The sequence below is a fragment of the Chroicocephalus ridibundus genome, chromosome 2, assembly GCF_963924245.1.
Source record: "Chroicocephalus ridibundus chromosome 2, bChrRid1.1, whole genome shotgun sequence".
NCBI classification, from domain to species: Eukaryota; Metazoa; Chordata; class Aves; order Charadriiformes; family Laridae; genus Chroicocephalus; species Chroicocephalus ridibundus.
The window spans coordinates 170,080,736-170,102,170 of NC_086285.1; the positions used below are offsets into that span (position 1 = coordinate 170,080,736).

General features: G+C 41.5%; 1 protein-coding gene across 2 annotated transcripts; it reads right to left on the reverse strand.

The window, feature by feature from the left end:
- Positions 1-525: 525 nt before the first annotated feature.
- MAPK15 (mitogen-activated protein kinase 15) lies at positions 526-20,004 on the reverse strand. Of its 2 annotated transcripts, XM_063327781.1 has the most exons (14): positions 19,871-20,004; positions 17,101-17,199; positions 16,648-16,677; positions 14,499-14,589; positions 13,952-14,082; positions 13,629-13,792; positions 12,544-12,683; positions 11,065-11,122; positions 7,755-7,892; positions 7,411-7,516; positions 5,699-5,987; positions 5,082-5,233; positions 1,786-2,010; positions 526-741 (listed from the first exon to the last, which is right to left on the reverse strand). In XM_063327781.1, the coding sequence occupies exons 1-13, from the start codon at positions 19,937-19,939 to the stop codon at positions 1,807-1,809; spliced, it is 1,671 nt and encodes a 556-aa protein (XP_063183851.1). In that variant the 5' UTR covers positions 19,940-20,004; the 3' UTR covers positions 526-741; positions 1,786-1,806. The 2 variants fall into 2 exon arrangements, with proteins under 2 accessions (XP_063183851.1, XP_063183850.1); XM_063327780.1 differs by lacking the exon at positions 526-741 and having other exon boundaries at positions 765-2,010.
- Between the last annotated feature and the right edge of the window lie 1,431 nt (positions 20,005-21,435).

The following is a 21,435-nucleotide window of genomic DNA, read 5'->3' on the forward strand; positions in this document are numbered from 1 at the left end:
CCCCAGAACTGGACACAGTTCTCCAGATGTGGCCTCACCAAGGCAGAATAGAGGGGGAGGATGACCTCCCTTGATCTGCTTGCCACACTCTTCTTGATGTTGTGTTGTATTGTCAAATTGCTAGGTGCTAGACTATCAGTGGAAGTCACAACCCTGGATTAAACAGTAGGCTCCCTTTCCCGTGCATGAGAATTGGCATCTTAGGCTCACAAGAGCCAACGTGCTGCACAGAGCACTGCCTATGCGATATGTTCACGCTGTCATTGCCATTACCTGTACCTGAGATAGACAGGAAACGCCTATTTTATGAATATGCCAGGATAAACCAGGACTTCCCTGTAAGCTGCATTGCCAGCTCCCTAGTATTACCAGACTTAAGTGACCACAACTGGCACCAGAAGTTAATGTACTATTTTTTTACTTAACTAGACTTTCGTGTTTAGATACTAAAAGATAAAAAGTATATGCTATCAATGACAGTGGTACTCCCATGTTGGAATTTAGTGCCTGAATCCCCTCTGTAACTGTAGTCCCAATGTTCTGGAATAACTATCTTTTATCATAGGTGAAGTAAAATTTCAGGGACAGAGACTTCTTATAAGAACTTCGAGTTAATGAAGAGAATGTATCAAAAATCAGTATTAAAACAGGAATATAGTTTTAAAGTTTACTATAGTCCCACTGTTGCCTGATAACAACTTCATGATGTTTCAGCAATAGTATCTCTTGGAAAATTGCTTTCTGAAAGGAAAGAAGAAATTACCGCATTATTCATTGAACAAGATACCCCTGTATTTTTCCCCCTTTCACACACAGCAAACATTGACTGAAAGACAAAGAAATAAAGTATTTATTATTACAATATTACAAATTACATGGTCAGTAAGGTACTAAATATTGTAGCAGAACTCAATTTAAAATGCTTTTCTACTTGATTTTAATGAAAATAATCCCCATTGATTATGTTAATTTACCCCAGAGGAATCATAGAAAATAGAGGAAAACAAAATGAAGGGCTTTAAGATTATCTATGAGGAGTTTAGTTGTCTTGGTCTTCAGAGAACAGATAGTTACCTGTTCTGCTCAAAAAAAATATCCACATTTAAGCAATGCACCTGAAACTGCTAAAGAATCACAGAATCATAGAATGGGTTGGAAGGGACCTTTAAAGGCCACCCAGTGCCACCCCCTGCCCTGGGCAGGGACACCTCCCACCAGCCCAGGTTGCTCCAAGCCCCGTCCAACCTGACCGTGAACCCCTCCAGGGATGGGGCAGCCACAGCTTCTCTGGGCAACCTGGGCCAGGGGCTCACCGCCCTCACAGCAAACAATTTCTTCCCAATATCTCATCTAAATCTCCCCTCCTTCCGTTTAAAACTGTTACCCCTTTCTTGTCTCTACAGGCCTTGGTAAAAAGTCTCTCTCTGGGGCCCTGAATGTGTCTGAATATGTCTAAAGGCCCTGAATAGTCTGTATATGTCTAAACACATTCAAGTGTCAGAATATTGCGGTTTTCTGTAATTTTTTGCAATAATTCAAACTAGGAATATTAACTGACAGTATTAATTGCTTTCATGGTATGGGAGCAAATAGTGCTGTGCCCTTGTCTGGTAAGACTTGAAGGCAAAGGGATTAGATTCTCCTTCCCGTTGTTTTGTCTAGAGGAAAGTAGTACATTGTTCCTTGCAATGAATAAAGCATTTCCCTGTCAAACGCCTGTTATATTTTGCTCTCACTTGCTATTACTTGCTCAGTTAAGGACTGATGAGATGAGCTGTACTTCACCTGGTTAGAACACTTCCATATTCACTGCTCGTGTTGGGAGGACTTTGGTATCGGAAGACTCTGCAGTGCAGATTTACATATGGTTCCATAGGCCTGGGAGTAACTGCCCATTGATGCTTTCGGATCACCAGCAGCTCCCATATTTGCAGTAATCTGGAACATCTTTTTACTGGGCTTCGGAAGGGGTCGAACATCTTTGCTGTGAAACTGAATATTTCTTGAATTCTGTGTGAGAAAGAAAAGCCAAGATAGTTAGTAACCTGTAATCAGCCTTTAAAATACAAATAACACAGATTTAGCTTCAGCTGAGGAGTAGGACAGATCATGAATATTATATGAATAATAAACAAAACATAGTCTGTTTCGTAAGATCAAGAATAGGATGGTGAGAACGGTGTGAGGGAGAAGAGCTTAAAAATGGGTGTATAAAGAATGAGGTAGTGGCACTGGAGCAAGGTACAACAAATTAATCCTGCACTGCAGCAAAAGTCCAAAGGCCTGTTTGGCTAGTATCTTGCTTTCAACAGCAGTGAATGCTTTAAATAAATGTACAAAAGACAGATCATCATCATTCCCCAGTATATCCTCCTGGCTCCTGCCAATCCAATGGCTTGGGGCTTTCTGAGTTGGAAGCTGCATATGGGTACTGTGATTATCAGCCCCTGTGGGGAAAAGTTAATAATACATTAATACATTACAGTACTTAATACATTTGACTCTCCAGTTCAAGAGGAGAGCTGTTTCACTGCAACTTATGCTTTGTGAACCTCTAGTTAACTGAAAGGCAAGAGTTTCCGCTCACTACTATGGCACTGGCTGCTGTCAACCCAGCCATTGTAGGAGCCTTTCCCAGTCAAATGGCTGAGAACAGGAGTTTCATGAGCCTGATAGGATATTGGAAATGAATGCAGACTGAATGCAGAGCAAACTGGACTGTCTGAACTTTTCAGGTCCTGCTGAGGCTAAATGAGAAAGACGGAAAAGTTAACATTCACTTAACATAAGATCAGCCACAATGCTGATGATCTATTGTGATAGAAATCACAATAACCTGTCTCTGACAGTAGTTAGTATTAGCCTTCCTTTCAGGGAACAAATGTAAAGCACAGGGCATGTGTAGGGTGATCTTCTCCCTATTATGCTCTTCCAGTAGCAGAAAGTTGTCACAATTACCTAAAGATTCTTCAAAACACATTGTTCATATGTACAGCTGCACATGTGGCAATCTCCACAATCTCATATTGTGGAATAAATGCTTCCATATTTGCTCCACACTTGTGGAATGAATAGTTCCTTTCACTCTCAAAACATTCCAAAGCAGAGAAATGGAAAGATGGGTTGCAAGTGTGCATGTGGACATACTTGGAAGTTACTGGCAATCATGCCAGTTATTTTAGCAGTTACTCATACGGATTTTCATATCAATCACAACAGTAAGAAGAGATTCAGTAGGAATAAGCTTGACACTTTAACAGTGCCTGAAGTTTGCTTCTAGCTTGAAATGGTTCAGATCATTCAGAGCTGTGTTCAAAGAAATAATTTGCTTTAAGGTAAATGTGATATTGCATGCTGACACAAAGCAGGTGATCCCACTCAACTCATCTTTGATAGTGGTGTCCGTCAGAAGTCCCTTCACACAACTGTGCTTAGCATACATTTTGAATGTTTTGAATGCTCCAGCACATAGACACTCAAATATTCTTTTGTGGGGATGTGAGAAAGTCCCATGACAAACAAGTCAATCTTTACTGGCACAAAAAAGGTAATCTGTGGCACCTCCTTCCACATTCTTCCTCTGCCATAAGCTTCCTCTGGCCACCTAGTGTTGGCTAGACTCTCCTTGACCTAATGAGAGACAAACAGCTCAGGAAAAAGAAAAAGCAGAGGCAAGGAGATCATTTATGAACCCGATGAGAATAAGAACTTTTACAAGGAAGCATGACCAACAACAAGGAAGAGGGAGGAGCAGAGAGGACAGAACTGAAACGTTCATGGTTCAGCAACAGCAATCCATCAGGTTGGTTCCAGAGGAAGTAAGAACTCTCCAGCTAAGTGTGGAATACCCAACAGTCTCAATTTGGTTAAAAAAGAATGTGCTGCCTTTGGACAGGACAAGCCATCATTGAAGATAGTGTAAAAGCAACTGATCTGTGATTCTCGAAGTCAAAGGGAATTTTTGGTGCTGCTGACAATCTGAGCAATGTGATAATCTAAAATGGTGTTCAAATGCTCACTTGTCTGAAGTGATAAAACCAAAAGTAGAATGGAATCCAAAATTAGCCTGTCCTCTAGAAAAAGAGCAGTGGAAAAAACATCATATATCTCAGCATGTCTCAAAAGACATTGCATTAAAAACTCAAAATGGGAAAAAGAAGTAGAGGCAAAGAATCTGCAGATATATTTTTACTTTATATTATTTCTTTTTTTATTACTGTTAGCTGACATATATGATCCACTACAACTAATCTTTGTGAAAAAAATAGTGCTAATGAGGCAGAGACCTAGATTTACAGAAGGTCTGTGTTACTTCATGTTCTCTGAAGTACCTAATTCCCATACTTAAATTCAACAGTCATTCACAGAACTCCTGCATAAACCTATAGGTACCAAAATACTCTTGCTTCTCAAGACACAGGTGATAGGGTTTTTTAAACACTGGGGTTAGACTTAAAACTCCAGGAGAAAGTTAGTGTTTATAAACCTAGACTAGCTGAAGATCAGCATTACATATGCCGGAGATGTAAGGTTTAAGCCACATCTGTGCCCTTGGCATTTCCTGGTGATTGCTATAGATTGTCTTCCTCTCAACACTTGGCCTCATGCACAGGACTTAACTCAGGGTTGTAAACTTAATTAGTAGACAAAACACCTGAAATGTAGGTATTGCAACACTGAAGACTGCAATATGCAAGTTCCTGTATGAATCTACCCCCTATTAGAGGCAAGTTATGTCTAGTTATTTCCCCTACGAGAAGAACCTCTTCAGTTAGCACGCTCTCCAGCTCTCTAGTGAAGGGAACATACTCTGCACAAGCCAACTGTCCTAGCAAAATAGGTTACTGGTACCATTTGACTGATGCTACATACAAGCAACAAAACTGCAGTGTGTATCTTTGGCATAAGTAATTTTAACTGATAAAAATGTATTAATTCAGTCACTTCCGGAGCAGTATGTCTTGCCTCTCATTTAAGTGTCTTTACAAAGTTGCAAATTAAGATATTTTGTGTCTATATAATTTTGGTCCATGAAAAGTTAAGGGTTTGTTTGGTATTTTTTTGGTAGGACTGCTACTCACATTATAAAGGTTCTGTACACTTGTAGGAGGCAGCCGAGCATTTGCATTTGCCCATGTGATTTGTCTCCCCGGTTTCTTATTGTTGGAGATTCTGGCCTGTTGAGAAGGTGGTGCAGGACAGTTCCTGATCACAGCACCAGAATTTGCATTACCTGCAGAAGAAAAAACATGAGAGAAAGGAAAATCATGAGGACACGGAACACACTGAATGAGACATAGACAGAACATAAAAATTGAGTCCACCTCTGCCACCTCTCTTCATCTCACAAACAGAACAAAAATATTCAGAATAAAATTAGAATGTAGTAGCAAACAAAACTAGTTCAAAAGGGCATGGGAAAAGATAACAGCAGTATAGAAGCAAAGACAAAACAGAAAGGAACATAGGGTCAAGACTGAGGCAGGAAAGGGCCAAAAAGAATGTCATACACTCAAAACTTATTCAACAGTCTTTTGCTCTTATGTCATTTTCCTCCCACACTTTCACCTTCTCATTTTGCCATGTAAATTTCCAATTTCCCTTATTTATTTTTCCCCACTCAATCTGTTCCCTTCTTTCTTCCCCAGAATAGTGCCTTGCGGTGGATTACATCCCACTGTAGGAGTGTAGTACCTACTTTGAACAGTAGTGTGTGTTATGGGATTATATATCACATGGATCTTTGGTCTCTGACATAAATCTTCACTCCGGCTGGATACTTCTGGCTGGACACTAGTTGTAGTTCCAGCGTGCACATGCGAAGTTTTTAGAAGAGGTGGTGTTGGTTCTCTCTGGTCTTTCCTGGTAGGTAAAGTCACAGAACTGGAATTTGGAAGAAGTGGCTTAGATTCAGACTGACTTAGGTGAATGCCTTCTCTCTGCACTTGCTCCTTTGGATGTCTATTTAATTTTTTTTCAAGGATCATCTACAGAAAGGAGAAGCTGATTAGACTTAACACAGCTACACAGCAGAGCAGAGGAACAAAACGCAGAAACAAAGATAAAGACTTAAAAATAACTGCAATTTATTTCCCAGGATAGGTAACAAGTATAATTTTAAAATTAATTTAGGGTTAGAAAGAAGATAGTAGTAATATTCTCAATGGAAAGAAAGAATAGGATCACACAGGAGTTATTATGGGATGTTTAGGTTAGAAACCAAAAGCAGGAAGAGAGAGGGGTTTAGGTGATTTGGGGAGGAAAGAGTGTGGGAAATAGTGGGTAGAGGTATAAAACAGACAGTTGTGTGTCAACAGCTGGCTGGTCAATATGCTCGTCTGGCCATGCCCTGCATCTGATCAATGCAGTTTGCTCTATGTTCTTATTAAATTCCTTTCTCTTTGCTGGAAGAAAGACTGTCTATTCTGTCTGTGTGTGTGTGGATGCAGGTGTGAGTGCCAGTAACTGGAGTCAGATCACAGCTCAGAGGGCCTGTGTGTCCATGGTGCCAGCAACTGAAGAGAGTGCAGGTGTGCGAGTGAGCTCCTGATTCCAGCAAAGACCAAGTCAGACTAGTCGGTGAACAGTTCAAGTGGCCCAGGCATCTCTAAGGGCCAGCTCTGGGTGTGAGAGCACTTGTGTATTTCTAGGGGTGAGCGCACTGCGGGTGGGGTGCTGAGGTCAGCTAAGGGACCTGGAAAGTCCTGGCCAGCTGTTTGTCTGCATGGTCTGTACCAGCAACTGGAGCAGGGCTGCAGCCTTGGGGGCCTGTCTATCCACGTGCCAACAACTGAGGAGGTGGGGACCCAAGGGACAGCTACTGGGCAGACTGAGTGCCTGAGACCAGCTGCTGCAGGGATCCACCTCGTATGTATGTATATATATATTCTCATGAATGGACATCCATCTTGCTCAGCCAGAGAAGGGAGCAGGATGAGGCTGTTGGTGCTGTCTATGTTTGTGAGAGTGCTCTGAGTGCCTGTTTGTGATCCATGTGGCCAGCCATGTATACATTATATATGTATATATGTAGTGTGTATGTGTTTTCTATGTGTGTGTGCCCACTGAGAATACAACTTGGTACTGGCTGGACCTGGGGACATGGAGTGGCAGCAGTCTCACCTCTCTTGGACTGTTGGATCCAGCATATTTTCCTCTAACACAGTCTTTCTCATACATTATGCTTTACAGGCTTTTCTTTTCCCAGTGGGAATCTGGACTTAGAGACCTCTCAAAAATTATGACAGTATAGAACTTACTAATAAGAAACACCAAGATGTAACTGTAAGCATGTATAGAAAGCCTAGGGGAATGCAAATAGAAGAAAATGACAGAACTCAATAAGTGTATGCAAGAATGGCAGGTTATCTGGAGGACTGGGATTTTGGAAAATAGGGTAAGAGAAAGTACCTCATATAGTTTATTTCGATATTCTGCCACAGACAGCTGGATATCATCACCTAAAGGAAGAATCACATCATAATCCAGAGAGGGCTCCCTGGCAGGACAGTGAAACCTAAGATGATGATAACACATAATGCAATTCACTAAGACTAAAACCAGCATCACAGATTAATATAATGTTAAAAAGGATTATTAAATCATCTAGTGTGACCTCTAGTGGAAACTGGGGTAGAGAAAATTAAGAATTAGCTTTGTCTTTTTTTTTTTTCTGTCATGGACGTAAAGAAAACTTGTGCCAAAAGCAGGTCTATAACATCTCAAGGGAAATTGCACATTGGTGTTATGCTCACCTTTTCACATAAGGATGCTGCAAAGCCTCCTCTGCTGTGAGTCGTTTATCAGGGTTAAATACTAAAAGTTTCTTCAGAAGATCCAAGGCAGGCAATGGAGTAGAGGATGGTAAAATCTCCTCAAATGTTACTCGCTGCCTAGAAGTGAGAAAACAACGATATAAACTCCCAGTGTCTGTGAAGTTCTGGGAATCACATCAAAGTGACACCTGATTCCAGAGTTCACTCACAAATAGTGTGTCATAATCCTGAAACACTCTAAAGTATAGGCCTGTGACTATGGTACAGTCTTTTATCCCTTTGATTAGGTTTGAATGCCTCCCTCCTAGCGCTAGGAATCTACATGAAGTTCCTAACTTGCAAGTCTAGTCCTTCTCTTGTTTCAGTGGAAAGAGTGAGAGATATCAGACACAAGTGAATAATAACTCCTCTGGACTATGAGTCCTTCTTTTGTTCTTTTGACAATGCAGGAAGCCCAGACTCCTAATTTGGATGTTTCAGTTGAACTATTAAAGATATCACAAATCCAGCCCTTAAACCACAGAAATATATTCCTGTATAATTTCCAATGAGAAGACAAAGTTTAAAAATCTGGTTTTGCATTTTGAAATCCTAAAGATAATAATTAACATAATAAACATGAAAATATCTAATACATTTGAAAAATCAGTTTTAAAACACAATTTTTACTTATATTTTAAATAATTTTGCCACTCCATGACAACATTCTTTTAGTTTAGAAAAGTGATCCACTACTGTGTTGTCCCAAGAACACAGCATTTGGACTGAGTGGCTCAGAAAAAGTATTCAGTTTTGAATACTTGTTTCACTTGTTCTTTTACCTAGCCAGAGCCATCCAGCAGAACTTAGCCACTTGACTTTCACATTTTGGCGGGGGGGTGTGTGTGTGGAGAAGATAACATCCGAAGAGAAGGGCTGTCAAATAAATGCCAGCAATGAATGGAGTTCCAATTGCTTTTCACTACTCAGAGAAGGGTTATAGAAATGAGAGAGCTCTTCTCAGAGGTGCTGGGGTGGGTTGATCTCGGCTGGCAGCTAAGCCCCCACCCACTTGCTTACTCACTACCCCCTGCTGCTGCTCTTACATGCAGCAATCCTACTAGCCAAAGCGTAGCTAGAGCTCAACATAGCTACAGCTGTTAAGGATAACAAAAAATGTTTCTATAAATTCATTAACAACAAAAGGAGGATTAGGGAAAATCTCCCTCCCTTATTCGATGCAGAGGGAAACACAGTCACGAAGGCTGAGGAAAAGGCTGAGGTGCTCACTGCCTACTTTGCCTCAGTCTTTAGCAGTGGAACTAACTGTTCCCTGGGCACCCAGCCTCGTGAGCTAGGAGACAGGGAGGGGAAGCTGAACAAGGTCATCACAATTAAAGAGGAAGTGATCTACGACCTGCTACGCCGCTTGGATGCGCACAAGTCTATGGGACGGGATGGGTTATATCCAAGAGTGCTGAAAGAGTTGGCAGACGTGCTCGCCAAGCCACTTTCCATGATCTACCTGAAGTCATGGCTAACTGGGGAGGTCCCAATGGACTGGAGGGTAGCAAATGTAGCGCCCATCTACAAAAAAGGCAGAAAGGAGGATCTGGGAAACTATAGGCCTGTCAGTCTGACCTCGGTAGCAGGGAAGGTCATGGAGCACATCATCTTGAGTGCCATTACAAGTCATATAATGGACAAGCAGGGGATCAGGCCTAGTCAGCATGGGTTTATGAAAGGCAGGTCCTGCCTGACGAACCTGATCTCCTTCTATGACAAGATGACCCAATTATTGGATAAGGGAAAGGCTGTGGACATTGTCTACCTAGGCTTTCAAAAAGCATTTGATACTGTCCCCCATAGAATTCTCATGGAAAAACTGGCAGCTCACGGCCTGGATGAGCATATGATCTGCTGGATCAAGCACTGGCTGGATGGGCGGTCCCAAAGAGTGGTGGTCAATGGAGTTAACTCCAGCTGGCAGCCAGTCACAAGTGGTGTCCCTCAGGGCTCAGTGTTGGGACCATTTCTGTTTAACGTCTTTATTGACGACCTTGATAAGGACATAGAGTGTATCATCAGCAAGTTTGCAGATGACACGAAGCTAAGCGGGAGTGTTGATCTACATGAGGATAGGGAGGCTCTACAGAGAGACTTGGGTAGATTGAACCGATGGGCCAACGCTAACGGTACGAGCTTCAACAAGGCCAAGTGCTGGGTCCTGCACTTGGGCCACAACAACCCCATGCATCGCTACAGGTTTGGGGAAGTGTGGCTGGAGAGCTGCCTGGCAGAAAAGGACCTGGGGGTTCTAATTGACAAGCGGCCGAACATGAGCCAGCAGTGTGCCCAGGCGGCCGAGAAAGCCAATGCCATCCTGGCTTGTATTAGAAATAGTGTAGCAGAAGGAGGGAGGCGATTGTCCCCCTGTACTCAGCACTGGTGAGGCCACACCTTGAGTATTGTGTCCAGTTCTGGGCACCTCAATATGAGAGAGATCTCGAGGTGCTGGAACGAGCGCAGAGGAGGGCAACGAAGGTGGTGAAGGGCCTGGAGAATAAATCTGATGAGGAGCGATTGAAGGAGCTGGGACTGTTTAGTTTGAGGAAGAGGAGGCTGAGGGGAGGCCTCATCACTCTCTACAACTACTTGAAAGGACATTGTAGAGAGGTTGGTGCTGGTCTCTTCTCACAGGTCATTAGCGATAGAACAAGAGGGAATGGGTTCAAGCTGCAGCAGGGTAGGTTTAGGCTGGACATTAGGAAAAAATTCTTCACAGAAAGAGTGGTTAGACACTGGAATAGGCTGCCCAGGGAGGTGGTGGAGTCACCATCCCTGAATGTGTTTAAGACTCGTTTAGATGTGGTGTTAAGTGGTATGGTGTAAGGGAGAACTTTGTAGAGTGGAGTTGATGGTTGGACTCGATAATCCCAAGGGTCTTTTCCAACCTAAATGATTCTATGATTCTACTACAGAGGGATTTGCTAAGAGGCTGGGCAAGCCAGACATCTGTTTAAGCCTCTCTATATCCATGGCAGCTACAGCTCTTTTCATAGAATCTTAGAATGGTTTCGGTTGGAAAGGACCTTAAAGATCATCAAGTTCCAACCCCCCTGCCATGGGCAGGGACACCTCCCACTAGACCAGGTTGCTCAAAGCCTTCCCCTAGAGGCAGGTGAATCTGCACAGAGCAGAAACCATTTCCACCGGTGAACTTCACTGGAAGGTAAACTTCAGGGCAACTTTGTCAACATCATACAGTAGGTTGTTGACTTCTGAGACACATTGAATATACAAGGCTTACCGGGAACTCATGCAGTTAATAACTGAGGCCCTGTAATCTGATTGCATAGCCAAAATATCTGCAATAATGAAAACATACTGTTAATGCCAAGATTAGGATTACCAGAGCTACACAGTTTACGAAGGCAAGCAAATACTTGATATTAACATCGGAAATTATCCTAATAAAACTCAATGGAATATTTACTTACAAATTTTCTAAACTGATTTTCTCAATTCCTATACATTCTATCATAGATTTTATAAACTTGCACTCATATCCACATACAGAGAAGCACCAAGATATCTGAGGCCAAACGATCTGACCAGGATTACTTGTGTGGGACACAGAGAACAAGGGATACCAGCTATTGACTTCCTCGTCGCATTTGCTGGGGTTCTTTTTGATTGGTGATGTGAACTGTTTTATGAACATATCTGTCATACTGTCAGTCAACAGTTGCTATGGAAAGTTTTTTTTGCTTCAGAATCTTGCTTCTTTGGTCCCCATAAATCCTACACAAAGTTGCTGCTCGTAGGCTGGTTTTCCTTGTTTGCAATAGTGCTTTGAACAAGTGTTTGTTTTGACTTGTTTGGCTAAAAGAAAAAGAAATTGTGCCTGTGATATGCTGCAACCTTGCAGCCACTGTCCTGTGGTAAGGATACAGGACCTTCTGCTAATGAGTCATTTGTCCAGTGGTCTTGTGTTAGAGTGCAGACCTTCTCGTTATGACATTATCAACACATTCTTCAATTGTACTGCTGGGAATGGGATAGCATTTTTTGTTTTCAGTGATGGCTATTCTTCTAACTCCCGTTTTGGCATTTTCACACACACATTTCCATTTGTATTTCATTCACAGCAACCAAATCTCTAATAAAAACTATAAATAAATTTAAACTTGAACAGAATTCTCCAAAACTGTGATGTCCACAAATTGAAGGTAGTTATTTTACTAAAAACTATTTGCAAAATCAGTTAGAACATATCAACATGTTGTAAAAGTTCATAAAGCGTATGAGTTCCAGTGTTAGACTGGAACTCATAGAAGACATACATAATAATAATAATAATAATAATAATAATAATAATAATAATAATAATAATAATAATAATAATAATAATAATAATAATAATAATAATCCCTTTTGTATTTAATATATATTCACTCCAGCTTTCACTTCTGTGTTTAGATTTCCAGACCAAAAAGTCCAATTTACCTTTACTATGCAAGTCCCACTGAAGTACAATACTCCGTTTTAAATTGTTATGCTCCTATAAACGTCAAAATGTTTTGAAGGCCCGGGTCTTGCTTCTCATTTAATCAAGTATGAGCTTATTTTCCTCTAACACTAAAATTTCACAATTAGGTCTTCAATTTCCTTGGAAAGATGTTAGAACAACTCACAAGAGATAGCTTCTTCCCTGATCCATCTGGGCTGATTTTTTTCACTCTTTTAATCTCTTCTCTAAATACCTTTCCCTGTAGAAGAGTCCTACCTTCTGGGGATGGGGCAGGAATGACCCTCAGGATCTGCTCTATTTGATTCACTGTTGATGTTCCAGGAAAAAGAGGCTTCCCAAGTAGCAGCTCTCCCAGAATACAGCCAATGCTCCACATGTCTACACCTTTAGTGTAACTACAAGTAAGAACAGAACTCTAACAGAGTTAGGACTAAATCAAGCCCATATTTTTCTGTACCTGATATTCACATCATCTACATTAGCTTATTTTGCTAGAAAAACAAGCTTGATGACTCCTTGAATATGAATGCTCACAGGTTTTAACTAAAACGTGAATGAGATTCAGGAATCATGAAACTGGCAAGCATAAAACAGAAAGGAGATTTATCCTACTAAAAGTCTACTCTGGGAAACCATAAAAGGAAATATATTAAACATAAATTCCAGGACAAGGTAATATATACTTTTCATATGACCAACAGTGAAGACAGAAGTTGCTGCTTGGAAACAACTGACTTTTCATGGCATAATGTATCTAGAAACTAGTTACAATTACTTAAGCAAAGTAAATGCCAAACAATGGGTAAATGACAGTTTGCAAAACATACACATTTCAAATTTAGGATACTAACCCAAATTATACTTATTTTCTTTTCTGATCACTAAGATTTTGTATATTTAATGCAGAAAAAGGACTAAGCCTGACTAACAGGCAGCTGATTTAACATTTGATTACAGAGTATTTTCTGAAGGTCTACAAAAAAAAACTCTCCTTAAATTTGGAAAAGAGGACTAAGGTACTCAACCAAATTTTGTTGAGTCCCCCCCAGATTTATGGGGAGAAAGAATAAGTCTAGTGGGAGAAAAAAAATGACAAACAGACGAGCTGATAATGTGTGTAAATGGACAATCTAAGAAGCCAGGAAGGAAATGTACATGTAATGAGAGATTTTTATGTTGCAGAACTGAAGTTTAAATGCATATTGAGAAAATGGACTGCTGACATGACATGGCATCTAGTGACATCGACAATTAAAAGATGTAAGACTTTTAAACAATACATTTTCCAAGTGGTGAAGAAATTACAGAATCCCATCCCTCCACTCATATTAAGGAGTTACCTCCGAGAGGAAAGCAAGATCTCAGGGGCTCGGTACCAGCGTGTTGCCACATATTCCGTTAGAGGAGGGTTACCTTGGTCCTCATTCATCTGACATAAAGAACGGGCCAGCCCAAAATCACAAAGTTTAACAAAGCAGTCTGCATCCAGCAAGATATTTGAAGGCTGAATTGAACAAAGGAAAATTAATAAGCGTTTTACTCTCTGAATGGCAGAAGATTGTGATCAAAGTTCTTTTACTAGTCTCATTCTTTTCATACATTTCCATTTAGTGTTTAACAGAAAACTTGAGTGAAGGATAAAGACTATGACTAAGAAATATACCTTCTGATCTCTGTGAATAACATTTCCTGAGTGGATGAATTTAGTTGCCTTCAGGAGCTGATAGAGAATGTAACACTTGTGGATATCTTTCAGCAAATTCCCCTTCTTAATCACAGCATGTAAATCTGTCTCTGTAATATATCACATCAGTAATATATTTACATCAGTAAAGGATTACCAAGTTGTGAATACAAGTTCCTCAAAGCAAGGCCAGAATAGACCATTGTCCAAACTGTAAGCTTTCAAGTGCATTCTCAACAGAAGTTAATACTGTAATTATTAATAGTACTGAAATCCCTCTGTATTATCAGTTTGACTTGCAGCTTATGCTACAGTAACTGTTCTATTAGTGCATACTTTCGATAATAAAATTCCACATCTGTCTCTACAGGCCTTCTAATTTGTTACTCACTGCCATCTTTCTTCATCTCAATCAGCCAGTTCTCATATAATTATTACTCCCTTTAAAGATTCACTGCTAGTAGGGAACAAAGATAACTGATAAGAGAGGCTGGATTTAAATGGCTGATGCAATGCTAAGCCTCACCCATGGACTCAAAGATGAGGTAGATGTCCTTGTCGTTCTGAGCTCGGATAACATCAAGCAGCTTGATAATATTTGGATGTTCTCCAAATTCCTGCAGAGGGAAGAAATCCAACTGTCAAAACCAAGTATCTTGCTTGTGAACCATAAAAAAGGACAATAATCTACTTCATTTTGCATTATTGTCTGGAACAAGCATTAACATGCTATTTCCTTCATTATGGTTCTACTAAAATAAAGAGAAACAAAAAAAGGATTTAAGCTTGCTCCACACTATGAAACCAGCCAATTAATTACAAAAAAAAAATATCTCTGTTGTCTGAGACATTAGTTGTAAAAATCCCTCTATACCATTTGTGAATAAAATCCAGTCAACTTTATGCACTTCATGTTTTCTATTGAAGGCAAAGAATTATTGTGGCAGTGAAAACAGAACAAAGTTGCCATCAACATTCATAATTAGAAACCCCAACCAACCAGAAAGTGTTTATTTGAGGGTATGCTGAAAGCACCCTACAGGCTGCATTGATTGAACTGACTGTAATGGGAGATCAGACAGTCAGCATACAAAGAGATACCTAAATACAGATATCTTAAAATAGAGGTGAATCCTCATAATTTGCAGACTGACAAATCTGTCAAGATCATTTACTTCATTCTCAGTCTTAACAACTTTTATTTCCTATAGCTAACGCTTCTGCACAGCTAGAGACACTGTGGACATCCTACCTTAAAAAAAAATCTTGTCGGATGCAGTCCTACTTATCTTTGCTTACAGAACAATGCTCTCACTAAAGTAATTACCAAAAATGGCATTCTAAAATGTGGCCCAAAATGCACCAAACAAATCTACAACTATAGTGAACAATAAACATAACCTGCAAGCAGCACAATGACCAGCATACTATGTATCACCCACAAGAGAATCATCCAATTGCCCAGATTCTACATCAATACTTCTCAATTACAATAAACTTCATCCAGTCCATCAAATGACTTTATAATAAACATACAGATTAAACTAAGCAATCATTATTGCAAATTAAAAAAATAATTGCAAAAGACAAGCAAATTAAGACAAACAATCAGTTCCTAATGAAATAATATTTCTCATGTCTTTCCCTTTCTGATCTCTCAGTCCTGAACCTCAAGAAACAGCTATAAAATACCTTCAAAAATAGGAGGGGGGAAACTAAAATTCTTAAGTCTATTGAGACCGAAAGTCATGAAAGTAAGGGCCTAATGGCACATTACCTCCCTCCCCCAAAATGACTCATTCTTTCCTTCAGGAGAAACATCCTTCTTTTTCTTCTCCCAACTCCTCCTCCACCCATCTACTCCAGAAGTGCTATACTTTCAGACATGATCTAACTTAGAGATAATTAACTTCTAAGGAATTGTTCTCATACATTTTTAGTTCTTAAGTTTGCTGCTTCTATTTCAGGCTTAAAGAATGATTAAAAAAGAAAAAGAAATCCACTCATCTCTTTCCTATTTAAACTTGTCAGTCTTAGGAAATACCTCTTCCTATGAGCCCTGCCTTGCTTGTGTCCTTAGAAAATCATAGTTATAACAACATCATCACTATTCAAAAACATTGATGTTTCTACATGGTAAGTCTATGGAGGAATGGACAGGTAATTTTAATGCCACTGATAAGATAATTAGGTGTAGTGTGTGGTCAACTATATCAAAACAAGAGCAGCCTTAAGTAACTCCATTGATTATTTCAAGTGGTCAAGCTACTTCCCACATGAAGGAGGAAAAACATTTTGGCATGTAAATCTCTTCCACACCCCAGCCCCACCTCTGAATCATGGCATTTTAAATTTAAGAAAAACATTTTCTGTCCACAAAGAAGTAAGTGACAGAAAGTGCAAGTCAATATGATGATCCTAGAGTAGGCATACTGCTAAAAATGGTGAAAGAACAGGGCATTTCTCAAAGGAAAACTAACACCAACTCTCCATTTCATTCAGGTGTTTTTGCCCAGTCATGGAAAGACTGTTTGCTAAGATGGTGCAGAAAAAAAATTAATAAATAGAGTTGTAAACACTGATCATTGCATTTTGAAAAAGAATGGGAAGAAAATACTTGAACAACATCGGAGATAATTAAAAATCAGAGAGGAGAGGGGGAAAATGGATATTACCTGCAGGAACATAATCTCTCGAAATGTTCTCTAGAAATAAACAAAAAAAAAGTTTTTTATCACCTCAACAGAATGACAGAACAGAGTATGGACTTCCAATGAAAGGGTTAAATCTATTCTAATCTCTAAAGCAGAGGAAACCCTCATATGGTAGGCAGGTTAGGAAAAACTCAGTTGCTCGCTAGAGAGTCACAAGTGTGCTCTCTGTGCTTAGACAGCATAGCGTAACAACATAAAGGAGAATCAAATTGTGCATGCCTATGAAGACACTTTTTCCTCAGCGACATCAAACAGTATTTTGTAGATGTTCCTTTTTATCCTCATACAGCTGTACGCTGTATTATTACATGCATAATTGCCAAATAACTAACGTCTTTCAGAGACATAAATCCTGAAAATATCTATGAACTCCCACCACATCCTTCAGGACATGACAGAACAATGATTTCTCACCTGAGCATCTGTTCTGTTCCTGAAAGCATCAAAAATCTTTTTAACAGCAACTATTTCTCCTGTCCTGCGATCGACTGCTTTCCATACAATGCCATAAGCCTAGGAAGAAAAAAGGACAGATGAAAAGTGTACTATGACATCTTAAGCACAGTTCAGACCTTCAGGGTGGAAGTAGAACATACTCGATAAAGGGACTGAAAGAAGAGGTAATCACCAGCTACCTATAAAAGAGAGATTAGGCCAATGAGCAATACTTGGTTGAGTTAAGGACTAAGAACATCTGAGTCTGACCAAAAGTCCACAAGATCAAGCATCCTGGCCCCTAAAGCAGATGTACATGCTCATGAAGTGCAAGGTCCTGCCCCTGGGTGGGGGCAGCCCCCAGTCTCATCACACAGGCTGGGGATGGAGTGATGGAGAACAGCCCTGCTGAGAAGGGCTTGGGGTGCTGGGAAGGGGGGAAAATCTGGCCATGAGCCAGCAATGTGCGCTGGCAGCCCAGAAAGACCCTGCAGCCTGGGCTGCATCCCCAGCAGCGTGGCCAGCAGGGCCGGGAGGGGGATCCTGCCCCTCTGCTCCGCTCTGGGGAGACCCCCCTGCAGTGCTGCCTCCAGCCCCAGTACAAGAAAGACATGGACCAGTTAGAGCATGTTCAGAAGACGGGCATGAAAATGGTCCAAGGGCTGGAACACTTCTCCTGTGAAGAAGGGCAGAGAGAGTTGGGGTTGTTCAGCTTGGAGAAGAGAAGGCTCCAGGTAGAACTTATTTTGGCCTTTTAAAGCTTAAAGGGGGCTCATACAAAATCTGGAGAGAGACTTGTTACCAAGGCCTATAGTGACAGTATCATAGAATCATTTAGGTTGGAAAAGACCTTTACGAACATATTCAACCATTAACCTAGCACTGCCAAGTCCATCACTAAACTACATCCCTCAGCACCATGCCTACACATCTTTTAAATACCTCCAGGGATGGTGACTCCACCACTTCCCTGGGCAGCCTGTTACAGTGCTTGACAACTCTTGGGGAAGAAATTTTTCCTAAGATCCAATCTAAACCTCCCCTGGTGCAACTTGATGCCATTTCCTCTTGTCCTATTGCTTGTTCCTTGGGAAAAAAAAGGAGACATCCCAATTGCCAACAGCGTAGTATTATAGCACTTATCTGAGATACTTATACTCCAACTGTTTGTACTTCCTGATGCACGGCAAAGGACCTGAACCCATACTCCAGGACCACACATATTCTTGGGAAGTCTGCCTCAATGCCTCTGAGTATTTAAGCATGAAAATCACTCAATATCACATATTGCATCTGTTTTACTTTATATGACTATTTAAACATTAGCTGGGCATTTCTGAGTGAGAAATGACCCCATTGTGCAGATGTAAGGCATCTCCTAGAATATGGAAAGTTAAGATTCAAATCTATGACCTAAAAGTAAGAAAACTGGATCTGTTCCACAAGGGAGACTGAGTAATCACCATTTACAAGTATCACACAATCATCCAGAATAGAGAAAACTTGGGTAGTTCTTTTTCCCTTAGTGGATAACATAGCTTTTAATTAAAAAAAAAACAAACACCAAAACTGTTTGATTACTATAACTGTACAGGAACAGCTTATCTCCCTATTTTTGGGGCAGTCTTTACCTGTTTCAGGGACTCCAACAGCCTTTTAAATGCTCACGTAAGTACATCATCTGTGTACATATACAACACATACAAAACTTTCTGCATCCAAGAGGCAGAAAACACAGACAATTAGGAGACTGGAACTACTTAAATGCTCAACTAGTAGTTTTGATAATGTGATGCTTAGATAATAGACCTGAAGCCACTAAAGTCCTTTAAAGACTTGAATGTCTTTAATCATGTTTGTGAATATATGTAATATATTACATTCAGTCAAAGGGAGAAAGCTGATAACTAGTAACAAGTTGGCAGCAAACCTCAAGTCAGAGGCAAACAGAATAAAATATAGACATAAGAACGATCAGTGTAAATTCAAAAGGAGAAAAATAAAACATTGTCTTCAAGGATGATGAAAATGAGCATCTCTTAAGTTCCCACTTGTGATGGCACATGAAATACTCCACTACTAGTTTCAACACAACTAAACAATGTCAGAGCTGCCAGAACAGAAAAGCAGATAATCAGGAAGGGCTTAGAGACTGCCTGAGGAGAAAGATCTTGGAAACTAACATTGGCTCACATATAAAAATATGTAATTTTATGGGGAAAAAACTACATGATGTGGCATATCACTTGAAGTAATGGAGTTACAGTAAACGTGAAAGAATTTGTCAAGCATGAACAGAATATTCTTTGAGACTCTGATTCATTTTACTGTAAACCAGGTGTATATGCAAGGTCGGTGCTTTGTGTGGCGGTTCTCCAGCAAATTACAGGAAAAAAACCACCCTGGTGGGGAATTTAAAGGTACGTTCAGTTTCATGTGCTACAACAAAACACCTTCCTCTGAAATTTAGTTATGAAACAACTATAAGAAGTCACAGGAAGTTATCAGGCTACAATTTATGTCTTTTTTTTTTTCCTATTTCCTATTATATTAGGCATAATAAATATTTCAAACTCCAGTTTTTCTTCAACTGTATAAACTCTCGGGCCTCCAGCATTCAAGGCAGTTCAGGTCAGTGGCCTGCGGTAGGGGGCTGGAGGCCGCAGACACAGGCGCCGCCGGGACGGGAGGGCCCGCAAGTAGCGCCGGGCCGCGCCGCTCGGCTCCCCGAGCTCCCCCAGGCACTCACCCCTTTGCCCAGCCGCCTCTTGATCTCGTACTTCTGGGAGACGATCGCCTCCACCTCCGGCTCGCTCATGGCGGGCGGCGGGCCCAGCCGGCGGGGCAGCCTCCCCAGCAGAGCGCGCCGGGCCGCGCTGTTGATGCCGGCTGCTATGGAAACGGCCCCGCCGCAACGCGCAGGCGCACGAGGTGCCGTTTGCGGGGCCTGAGGCGCGGAGAGGCCGCTTCCGCCTCCCTTCCGCCTTCTTTTCCTTCCCCCTTCCTTCCATCTATAGTTCCCCGTCGGGTGCTTTGCTGGCGGTTATTGCTAATGCCTGTAACGCAAATCTTTCCTTGCTAGCGCACACTCTGGTTCCCGTAATGTAAAATCATAGAATGGTTTGGTTGGAAGGGACCTGAAAGATCATCTAGTTCCAACCCCCCTGCCCTGGGCAGGGACACCTCCCACCAGCCCAGGTTGCTCCAAGCCCCGTCCAAGCTGGCCTTGAACCCCTCCAGGGATGGGGCAGCCACAGCTTCTCTGGGCAACCTGGGCCAGGGGCTCACCACCCTCATAGCAAAGAATTTCTTCCTGAGATCTCATCTCAGTCTCCCCTCCTTCAGTTTAAAACTGTTACTCCTCATCCTGTCAAGGCCTTTGACGCAGTTCCCCCAATTCTCTCAGCCCATCTTTGTAGGAGAGGTGCTTCAGCCCTCTGATCATCTCTGTGGCCCTTCGTGGCCATCCTTGTTGACAAACTGAGTGAGTACAGACCAGGTAAGTGCATGTTTACACAGACTGAAAAGTTGCTGAACTGCCAGAACTGAAGGTTTGTCATCAGTCCAGCTGGGGGTCAGTTGCTAATGGTGTGCCCCAGGGGCTAATACAGGTGCCAGTACTCTTTAGCTTCTTCATTAATCACAGAATCACACAGGATCACAGAATTGTTCAGGTTGGAAGGGACCTTAGAGATCATCTAGTTCCAACCCCCCTGCCCTGGGCAGGGACACCTCCCACTAGATCAGGCTGCTCAAAGCCTCATCCAGCCTGGCCTTAAAAACTTCCAGGGATGGGGCATTGACAACTTCCCTGGGCAACCTGTTCCAGTGCCTCACCACCCTTACAGTAAAGAATTTTTTCCTTGTATCCAATCTAAATCTACCCTCTTTCAGTTTGAGGCTGTTACCCCCTCTCCTATCATTACACTCCCTGATGTAGTCCTCGTGGGGGACTTCAATTTGCCGGACATCTGCTGGGAATACAATACAGCAGGGAGGGAACAGTCTAGAAGGTTCCTGGAATGTACTGGGGATAACTTCCTGACACAGCCAGTGAGAGAGCCAACTAGGGAAGGTGCCCTGCTGGATCTGTTGTTTGTAAACAGGGAAGGTCTTGTGGGAGATGTGAAGGTTGGAGGCTGTCTTGGGCACAGTGACCACGAAATGGTCGTGGTCATGACTTGGGCACAGTCACCCCATGCAGTGCTACAGGATTGGGGCAGAATGGCTTGAAAGCAGCTCGACAGAAAAGGACTTGGGAGTGTTGGTTGACAGCCGGCTGAATATGAGCCAGCAGTGTGCCCAGGTGGCCAA